This window comes from Chaetura pelagica, unplaced genomic scaffold (genome assembly GCF_000747805.2).
Source record: "Chaetura pelagica isolate M959 unplaced genomic scaffold, ChaPel_1.0 scaffold558, whole genome shotgun sequence".
Taxonomy (NCBI): Eukaryota; Metazoa; Chordata; class Aves; order Apodiformes; family Apodidae; genus Chaetura; species Chaetura pelagica.
Window position 1 is genome coordinate 58,787 of NW_009954404.1, and position 10,885 is coordinate 69,671.

A 10,885-nucleotide genomic window follows, 5' to 3' on the forward strand; every position below is an offset into this window, starting at 1 on the left:
ATTTTAGGTTTGGTGGAAGTTGAAAGGTAATATTTAAAGCTACCTATAGAATATAATCTAGTGTTTGTTGACTGGTTGGTCCTGATTGAAACCACAAAGACATGACGAGGCATAAATTAGCTATGAATACTGTAGCCTGAAGTATCGCAAATGAACAGTGTTGTTTTGCAGGTGGGAAATTTCAGGAAGGTGAAGTTGGTGTATTTTGGAAGTGAGGCATGTGCCTCTGCAGGATGAAGAGGTGTGTGAGCTGCCTTGAAAGCTCAACTCAAGTAGCCTGAAGGTAGTGTTACCTCTTAGCTAAAACAAGATATTTTCAGCTCGCTGAATCGACTTGAAACAGCTTGGAAATCAGGTTACTTGCTGGAGTTCAAATACCCATTTGCTGCCTGGAAATAAGGTTGTTTTGGACTTGAATGCCATACTTCTATCCCTAGGACTATTATGTCCTTAAGCAAATTCTAACATCTGTCTGCCTGAAATAATACAGTTGATTTGGGGCTTAAGTTTTAATACCTAAAAATTGAAAACAGTTCATAGAAGGCTAGGTTGGAAGGGACCTCAAGGATCATCTGATCCAGCCTTTCTAGGTACTAGTGTAGTTTATATGAGAGGGCTCAGCACTCTATCAAGCTGAGACTTATGAAACTGTCCAGTGGGGTGAAGTCTACCAATTCCCTTGGGAGACTATTCCAATATTTGACTGTCCTCATGGTGGAAAATTTACCTCATGTCCCATTGGAATCTCCCAGGAGTGACTTGTACCTGTGACCACTTGTCTTGTTCTACCTACTCAGGTGCTTGCAAACTGAGATTTTAAATATTCTCTCATGAATTTTGAAAGACTGGATGATTTTAAGCATTGCCAGTTGAGAAGATCCATTTTCTGTAGGCCATTAAAAGATGAGAATAAGCTCATTACTTAAAGAATGACTTTCAGATTGATCTCTGCAGTGAAACAGACACTGGTAGTTTTTCAAAACATGACAAACTGAGAAAAGCCTTGTGAACTGGCTGCTTTTTGAAGACTTCTGTCAAGCAGTAATGACTAAATGACATTCCAAACACAATTTTCCTTGCTAAATTAATTTGGAGACGGGTAGAACGTGCATGTGTGTGTGTGCAATTTGTCAATCACTTGTGGAAAATGTTAATAAATTACTGAAACTAGCCAGCCAAGGTGAAAAGTGAGACTCAAAGTTAACTTCTGTGTTTTCTGTGGGTGACTGTAGCCAGGAAAGACTTGAGGAAAAATTAAATGTTTAGTCCAACAGTAACTTTATTCTGTGCTAAATGTTGAAGAGTCTGCAACAAGCTTGCATTTTGACATTGATAACTAACCATGATTCAGACTGAGTTGTTATCTGACTTGTTTGGAGATGTATTGTCCTGTGGCATTTGGTAATGAAAGGTCCTAAGGAAGCTGTTTGTTTCAGGTGAAACCTCAGTGCTAATGTGTCTGTTTTGGTTTGTGTTTTTAGGGCTCAGACGGGAACCTCTTAATTTATTACTTGCTGAGGGTTCTGTCTGGTGAAAGTCATGTCAGCCATATTGCCATTCACTCCACCAGTTGTGAAGAGACTTCTGGGGTGGAAAAAATCTGCTGGTGGCTCTGGAGGGGCTGGTGGTGGTGAGCAGAATGGTCAGGAGGAAAAGTGGTGTGAAAAAGCAGTGAAAAGCTTGGTCAAGAAGCTCAAGAAAACAGGACAGCTGGATGAGCTGGAGAAGGCCATTACCACTCAGAATTGCAATACAAAATGTGTGACAATACCAAGGTAAGTGCTCTTGTGTTTGCACTACTTCAGAAATAACTAAGTGGATATTTAAGCCATCATGTGAGCAAATGCCTAAAAATCAGTTGCATGCTTTTGATTCTTTAAAACCCAATTTGTTAGTGTTTTTTTTTTTGTTTTGTTTTTTTTTTTTATATAGTGCTTGCTTACAACTGAATGACATGCTTGGTAAAGTCACAGTTTCTAATAATCACTGTACGTTTTAATTACTATGTAGATTCCAATTTGTCTGTATTCTGGTGGTGCTTAGCACAGCTCTTACTTTGTAGCACTGCCTCATGCTTTTATTTCTTAACCTTGTCTATAATCAGAAGGGCATACATGAACCTAACTTCCACTTGAAACAAACAAACAAAAAGACTAGTTTTTCCTTGGTCAACACTTCAGTCATATAATTATTTTCAGTTATATCTGGTAGTTTCATTTAAATTATGCAAGCTGCATCCGTCCTTCCCTTTGAAGGGAAGTTTTATCTTTGGAGGCAGGTTGTCTAAAGACCAGGTTTTTTTAGTGGAGTCGTTATTGGTTGTTGAAAGTGCTTATAATTTAATAACTTGGAGTGTTTTTAGAATTGCTCTTGTGCTCCTGATGTGAATTTACATTTAGATGAATGACTTGCATTCCTACCCCTTTGACTTTCTCAACTTAATTCATAGCAACTGCTGTGCGAGAGACAAGGGTGATGGTTGTAAGTATAATGCTCTCAAATCATCTACAGAAATCCCACTAAGGTGCATATGTGAGCTCATGATGTGCAACCTAAGTAGCAAATCACTTCACAGGTGTGTTTTTCTAGGAAAAAAAGCTACAGGATCTGGTGGCACAGGAATATTCTGGGCACTTAGCCACTTGACACTTAAAATAAATTCTAGGGGAGAGAAACTGCATCTGGTTTATGACCTGAATTTCTGTATTAGCACATTCATCTGCTTTTAAACTTTGTATTAAACATAGCACCAACTAGATTTGACTGGTGTCAGTAATGATTTCCATATATCAAATGTGTTACAGCTGTAATTTGGTAATGGGTTTAGCATTCTCTTTTAGATGTGACACAGCTTTCTGGGAATCTCATGAGTATGCTCTGAATGACTGACTACTTTGATTCTGTTCTCTCTGTTCACCTTTTATTTCCAATGCTGCCCTCTGCTTTGTATATTCTTCCCTAGAAAAGTCTCAACATTCTGTGGGTTTCCCTTCTGCTTTTTTCCTTTTACCAGAAAGAAAATACTAGAGCTTTGTCTTACTGTGTATCAGTAGGGTAAGTCTGGAACATGTCAAGGGTATCTATTTCTTGACTTGACATGACACTATGTATTTAACAAGCTTTTACCATGATAAAGCTGACACATTTAATTGTTTCGTATGAGAGAAGCTAATTATGCCATTTACTGTGTATAAAATGTCTGTCTAACTTTTAGAGCTCTTAGAGAGACTTCCTAGAGCTCTCCTCCAGGGGTACTGAGGCAGTAAATATTGCTACTTCAGAAGAATAAATTGTCTACCTTCCATTTTGCAGACAATGATAAAAGGTACAAAGAGTATGCTAATATAGCATTGTTTTCCCAGTCTACTTCTCTGTATTTGAGCATTTCCTCCTGCTTGCATGACCTTTTGTGTTAGACATAGTAAATAATCTTTGAAAACAGAATATGAAGCTCTGTTTACGTTTGTAGAACCTCCATGTTGGGATGAGCAGTTCTTGCTGGGCTGTAATGTTCTCTGTCTCGCAGTTAGCTGTGGGAAGGAGAGGGCCAAGGTTTTGCTTTTCCTGACTACCTTAGGAGTAAGCTGGTAGCTGGAGAGCCCTTGAAGTGGTATTGGCTAATTTATAAGGTTTAAAATTAAACTAAGAAATAGCTTTGGTATTAAGGAGGGGTGAGATGGTATCAGGGTTGCCAGCAGTGCTGTACAGAATTGTTGGGTCTCATAGTTGGCTTTTGGATTGTTGATATTATTTCACTTTGACAGCAGCAGCCTGGGTTCCCAAGAAGGAACAAATGTCAGCTCAGTACTGTAATGACTTCTGGAGATTCTTATTTTGATGTGACAGCTGGGCAAACTTTCCAAGCCTTCTTCTGTGTGGGGAGGGGTTTTGTGTGGTGTTTTTTTTTTAACTGGCTTTAGATTTAATTGCTAATACTGTTTAACTCAGCTTAGATAGGATGCTTCTATTTGCAACTTTTGCATTATTCCCTCAACAGAAGTTTCAGTTGCAGAGTCACAAGTTTCTGATCCCCTGGAAGATTTCCAGAGAGTTTGCTGCAGTGCTTCGACATAGAAACAAATCAACCTCAAACAACTGAACACCTACAAGCTTTTCTCAGAACTGAGAGCAGCTTGGACAAAACTTGAATTCAATTGCCTCTTCAGGGGACTGTGTCTACTCTCTGTGTGTCATTGATGAGCCTGCCTTGTTCTGTTTCTGTGCTGTTTGTCAAGGTGACCACATGCTCAGTGAGGCTGATACTGCGTGTACTATGCAAAAGCTGCTCATGTGGTAATTAACACAACTTCTTACACAGACTAATAGAGGTACTGAGAAAGCAGAAGCAAACAGATGGAGTGGGTGTTGGCAGTGAGCAGCAGGGGTGCTTAGCTCTTCATAAGTGGGTCAGTAATCTAGAGCAGAGGCTAAATAAGTACAGAGGTCCTTTTGACACTAGCCCTTTAAGTAATTTGTAGTTATCTTACTGAATCCTCCTAGCAAGCCAGTGGGATTCTAATCACATAATCCCTGTGTATCCTAAAACTAAATGTTGGCACGTGAGTTCACTTTTCTAAAATATGTAGTGAATTTGGTAGAATTGAAGATCCTGCCTTTATGCTCTCCCTTGCAGTTTGACACAAGAAGCAGTCATTGAAGAACCAGAGCATGAGCCTCCATTTATAGAAGCTGTGTTCTTTTGGAGCAGTTTCTTCCTTACTGTAGAATTGATTTTTCTGTTGATACAAAATACTTTGTAACAAGTGATAGCTAAAATCGAGGCCTCTAACAAACCAATCTGTGCAATGTTGTGAATAGTCAACTGGCATATTCCTGGTGCATCTTCATTATTTAAAAAGTAATTTCAGTGGTGACGGTACAGAGTAACTTCAGTCCAGAATAGAGAAAGACAAATCTCTGGTTTCAGTGTCCCGGTATTTTGGTGTGATCAGCTCTGTGTATTTCTGCCTTAAGAAGAGTATATACTTCATGCGTTCTTCCTTTTTTTTTAAATAAGACTTAACAAAATGCAGCTGCTTTTGTAAAATTCCTGATAATGTACAATTAATAGCATAGTTTAGTTGGGGCAAGTTTGAGATAATGTTTACCTGGACTCTTGCAGCTCATATTTTTAAAAAAACCATTAAAAAAGCGACGGGAGGGGAAGCATCAAATTTAGACTCCCCTGTGATATCTGAAGTTGTTCTGCAGCATACATATCTCCAGATTGGTGCAGAACTATGTCCTGAACTCAGGCAGATGAGATCCCTCAGTTAATAGGTGTACCTTTTTTTTTTTTCCTTCCGATGTATGCAGTAGGATAAAGGAGAGAGATGTGCCCCCCATCCATCTCAGCATCTCTGGCTTTCATTAATTTCAGCTTTGCATAGAGAATTCAGCTTTCATATCTGCCCAGACAAATGCTGTTTCTAGTTGGGAGCAACAGGGGCAACTAGAAGAAGCATCTGTAATGGTTTAATTCTGTTTTCTCTTTCCAGGTGTTTGTGTACTCATCTTAGTACTGTAGAAGGTTTTGATACAGCATCAAACTTCCTCATTGATTGCTTCACAAACTTTCTTTTTGAATAGATTTTTCTTGCCACTAATAGTAGTAGCTATTACAGTTACTGTATCAACTTACTTTTTATACTGTGGGTAGAACAGTACTTAATACTTGAATTTTAGCTTTAATGGGAGGTCCTGGGTTGCTGTGGGTGAGGGAAATTTGATCACTCCTTTGTATTAGAGCAAACTGCAGAACAAACCGAAGTGGTGTTGAAGGGTGAGAAGTGATCTGGCAGATTACTGGCTGAAAGAAGGTTTTAAGACCAACTTCAATATATCTCAGTTCAGAGATTCTTTTCTGAAGTCCTAGTACTGTGCAAGTGGTAAATGTAGAGTCTTAATGCAGCAGTTATTTCCAGCACAGAAGGATAATACTCCTCTCAGACCCTTACTTTCCAGCTTGCTGGGCCAATAGAGTTTCAGAAAGTACTACCTGAAAAATGTTTTTTCTTGCTTCACAGTTCAATATCTATGTAGAAAATGTAGCCTTATCTGTGCCCTCTGCCCTTCTTGCCTAACACAAGGATAGTATCCCTGCCCTCTTGTTTCCGGGTTTCCAGAAGCTTATTCCTTCTTTGTTGTCAGCAGCCTTCCAGTTCTGACCTGAGTAGAGATGCTCAAATCCTGCTGCTGTTTTCTGAAGACTGTAGCTGATTTGTGGAATTGACATGCAACAGACTTGTGAGGCTCCTGGCTTTGCTTCAAGTACAATCTAAATTCTTCATTTTTATTTATTTTTTAACCAGAGGCAAAGAAGAAACCGTACAATGGGCTCCATGCTTTTGAGACTGTGGAACTTTATGAGGGATTGTTGGGAATGGCAAAGCAAACAGCTGCAAGCAAAATGGTTGGCTGGCATTGAAATTAGGAGCTACTTACTAACTAACTTCATTAGCACTGGTGTTTCTTTGAGATTATTAGGATGAAGCAGGTATATTAAAAGTCTTATCTGTTGTATATTTTTCACTTCAGCCAATAGTGAAGGTTGGTAACTTTTATAGCTGGTGTCATGGAATCAATCACACCCTTCTCTAGGGAAAATAGTGTGCTGGTGGTATTTAAACATTCCATTCAGAATACCTTTTAAATACCTTTTTCTTCAGGAAAGTAAAAATACAGTAGTATGTATTGACTGCTTCTGAAGGCTGTAATGTTTTGGAGATTTATTTAACCAAAAATCTACATATTCAGGGTTTTTTATATGTGACTTCTAAACCTAGAAGGCTGCTCTTGGTGTTCAAGTGATTGATGCTGTTGCCTTCTTTTCTGATCTACAAAGGATTTAAAAGCAGAAGTAAACTGGGCACAGACCTGTTTAAAAATGGGGCTTGGATCTGCTGTTTGAGAGCAAACTAATCTTAAAATTACAACAATTTGATGCCTTTTACTTCTCATAACTGAGTAAAAAGTAATCTCTAATGTAGGTGTAAAATGCACAGTTTTTTCTTGAATATAACCTGAGCTATGTGCAGAGATGAGCCTGGTGTGACACACTTAGAAAGCACCAAGAACTTCATCTTTTACAGAGAATGTAGAGACAGGATTCAAGTCCCATCGTAATTATGGGACTGAGAAGAGCAAGGGCAACTTTTGAATTCCTTGGGAATATTTGTCAGGGAAGTGATCACAGAGCTGCAAGCAGTAACCTAGTTTTAAGGATGCTTTTGATCACCTATAGAGCAGAGTTGTCAAGCTAATGTGCCTTCTAGAATAGATTGTTTTCAAGCTTTAAGATTTTTTTTTTTTTTTTCCCCAAAATAGGTTACTTCACAGGACAGCAATGCAGAAATTCCTTTGTTCCTTCTCAGGTTCAAGTCATGGGAGATGGGTGATTTCAGCAGTACACTGCAGGGGGAAGGTTCCCCTGGAAACTCTTTCAGGAGAGTTCCCAACATCTGCTGCTAAGCTATGAGTAAGTTAGCTAAGAGGACAATGGCAGGTGGTTGAATTGGCATGTTATATCCTAACATAGCATTGCTATCTAGACAGAGGTGAAGTCTTCTTTTCTCAGAAACTCAACTTGGCACTGCCTTTTAGTTTGTAGCAGCTCTGGGATAACTGACTCCTCAAGTTGGGGGTGAACACTGAATCGTAATCATAGCTCACCAGTCCAGAACTGCTATGTATAAAGAAGGCCCTCAAACTGTATACTGTATTTCAGTCTGGATGCATTCACTTAGACATAAATTGGTTCTATAAATGTTTGAAGGCTATAGTTGAACATCTTAAGGTTTCTAAAATAAGTAGAGATATTGAAGACATTATACATCAGAATACACTAAAGCACTGTTTTTATTGCTGAGATTACAGGAAGAGCATGCCTGTAAATTGTTTGGTGATAAGCTGACTCCTTTTTCTCATGCCAGGATTATTAAGGATGAAGCAGAGCCCCCTCTGTTTTTCTCTTGCTGGAATTTCAATCAAAATAATGCTTTAGAACAAAGCCCAAGAGATCTTTCCTGGAAGTATGGCAAGAGATGGCTTGTATTTTGGAGAGTGTTGGCCAAGATTAGCTTCAAAATCCCCTAATCCTCCAACTGGTAGCTGGTGCTGTCAGAGCTTTGGATGTGTTCACTGGAAAGGTGCAGCAGGAGGATCAAGTTGCCCTTCTCAGTCCCCTAATTACGATGGGCCTTGAATTTTGTCTACATTTACTGTAAAAGACTACAGGAAGTTCTTGGTGCTTCCTAAGTGTGTCATGCCAGGCTCATCTCTGACATTTTGCAGTGTCTTTTAATCTGTGTTGAGAATTTCTGTCAATAATTTTACGAAGGCAGCTTGAAATTGGTCCTTGTTCTGCAGTGCTGTGTTGTGCAGAGAGAGGAAAAAGTGTTTTCTGAGAGACTGCACTTAACTTCCTTGGGGTCTTTCTTGGAGCTGGGGTGGTAGAAGCTGGCACCTGGTTTCCCAAGACCATCTCCTGCCAAAAGATAAATGGATCCAGCCCTTCATAGTTTTCAGATGTCCAGGACAGAGGTGCTGTAGGCAGAGAGATGCTGCCCTGATTACATACATGTGAAACAACATGCTAAACTTCTAGTTCACAGAACATTTTTAGATGTTGCAGGGATGTAGAATGGGAAATAAAAACTCATGTCAAGTTTGACTTTAAGTCTCTCTGAAGTTCACTTTCAAAACAATCAGTAAGACAGTGTTACTGACACTACTTGTATCTGTTTGAAATCTGCCCTTACTCATTTCCTCTAACTACAAACTGTCTTAAAAATGATAGGCTCAGGTTAAATTTTGCTTGTTTTCTCCTCTTTGATTCCTACCATCAGTGTATTTGATTTGTAGGGCAGGGTGCAGGATTAAGATTAGCCTAAGAGAATGCGTTTTTTTCCTCTACCAATGACCAAAATTCAAAGTTCTATATACAAAAGAATGTATGTGCATCTGGGCACTGCCCAGACACTGCACCCAGGCAGGGCTTTCCGTTAGCATAGATAAGTAATTCCTTAGAAGATGAATTAAAAAATCTACCTCATTAGTTGAAATTAGAGAAATTCAAGCATAGTTGAAAGTGAGGTTTTATTAAATAGACTAAAGGAAAATTGTTAACTTCTTGTACAGCTGTGGGTGATGTCAAGAGCTGAACTGCTGTAACTAAGGTTAAGCTTTAGTGTAGACATAGTTCAGGTTACATCATCTTATTATATTGATGTCATCCTGAAAAAGGAAGTCTTAAGAGTATTAAACAAAGAAACTTAGGGCTGCCAGCTTTAAGCTCGTGCAATTCAGGAAGTCATGTGGCTTACCCGCAGAATTTGTTAGATTTGGGGTGCCAGGCAGAAAGCATTGGCATGTCCTTTGAGGTAGGTCAACCTGTGAATATATAAATGTGCAGGAAAATTAACCAATAGCAAAATGCGACATTGTTCCAGGGAGCTTGTCTCTGAGTCAGGAGGAAAAATTGTTGCATTTTGGGGACTATATTGTGCAGTAACTGGATAAAAGTATAACTGTAGACTGGATATACTGGATAAAAGTTAACTCATATGCTGTATAAAAGCTCATGAGATGTGGATTCTGGCCTTGACTCTGCTGCTTTTTCCCAGGTAGCCTTAAAAGTTTTGAATTTGCTGTCATTTTTCAGTCTACAAACTGAATCTTTGTCACTGGTGTGATGATGCCACCTCACCAATATAAGCTGCATTATTTGGTTAGGAAGTGTCAGTTTTAAGGCATTGTTCCCACTGAAGTGTCAGTGATGTGGAAAGCAAATTTGAGGGTGATGAGTTGGTGGAAGTTATTTTCAGGTTACTGCTGCTCCTTATTAGGATTGCATGAATGGTAAGAAGCAGGAAGAGTCACAATAAAAAGAATAAAGCTTGCTTGATTTTTTTTGTTAATGCTGTTATCAGGTGAACAACTGATGCTGGGGCTGTTGAGTTTTAAGCATATGAAAAATAGCTAACTGGGATTACTGTAGTGACTGAATCTGCATAGTGGATCCTGGTACAAAGCTCTAACTAGGAAGGGTAATATGTGTACCTGACACCATTAAGAAGACATGTTGGTCACTCAAGAAAAAGATGTTGCCTGTGCTTTCTTGTTAATATTGAGCCCCAAATAGTACTTCTTTTTCCTCTAATAATGGAATTTGAGCTTTAGTCAGCCCAAGTCAATGCCTTACTGCGGTAATCAGTGTCTTTATATCAGGCCAACTATTCAGTGTGGTGAAGATTCTTCTCTTTAGAATATTCTTTTGTAGAAAGCAGCCAATTCCATTTTCTTGGTGATCTAACAAAACACCTGAGCACTGTTTTTGCTAGTGTGAATGTTTTTATGACAACCAGAGCAATTTTACAGGAGAAAATTCCAGTCTTGTGGCTCTGGCTGTTAGTCTCAGAAGAATTTCTAGGATACACAACGTGCTGCAGGTCTTTTACTGCTGCAGCTTTGAGCACAGTTAATCCTGCTTGTAATCTACACCTGCTAATTGAATACAAGTAATTTCCCTCTGTCTTATTTACTACTTATTTCTGTTCACTCACTGTGTGTTGCAGTGCTGATTGGTGGAAAGCTTCTAAAATTTACTCTATACAATGCTGTAGCCTCATCATGAACAGCATTGGTTGGCTTCTGTCATGCTGCATTGTTTGAAGCAGACCAGCAGGATACAAGAGAACAATCAGGAGCTGGAGTAAGTTCACATCTCGCTGCATATGCTTCAAAATTGGCAGAAGAACAATGAGTCTGGGGAAATCCCCTTGAACAAGTGCTGCACAGTAATCTGACTTCAGCGTTTGTTCAGAAAAGATCCCCCCAGATTGTGGCTGTTTATTCCAAAATGTGCAGTAGGTCAGGTGTTGGAAGT

General features: G+C 39.2%; 1 protein-coding gene across 2 annotated transcripts in view; it reads left to right on the forward strand.

Annotated features, from left to right (window-relative positions):
* The first annotated feature begins 1,539 nt into the window (after window positions 1–1,539).
* Window positions 1,540–10,885, forward strand: part of LOC104394605 (mothers against decapentaplegic homolog 2) — a 38,737-nt gene continuing 29,391 nt past the window's right edge. For both annotated transcript variants that reach the window (XM_010004218.1, XM_010004219.1), the window contains exon 1: window positions 1,540–1,775. In XM_010004218.1, coding sequence (XP_010002520.1) covers window positions 1,540–1,775 — 236 coding nt within the window. The remainder of the gene's footprint in view (window positions 1,776–10,885) is intronic.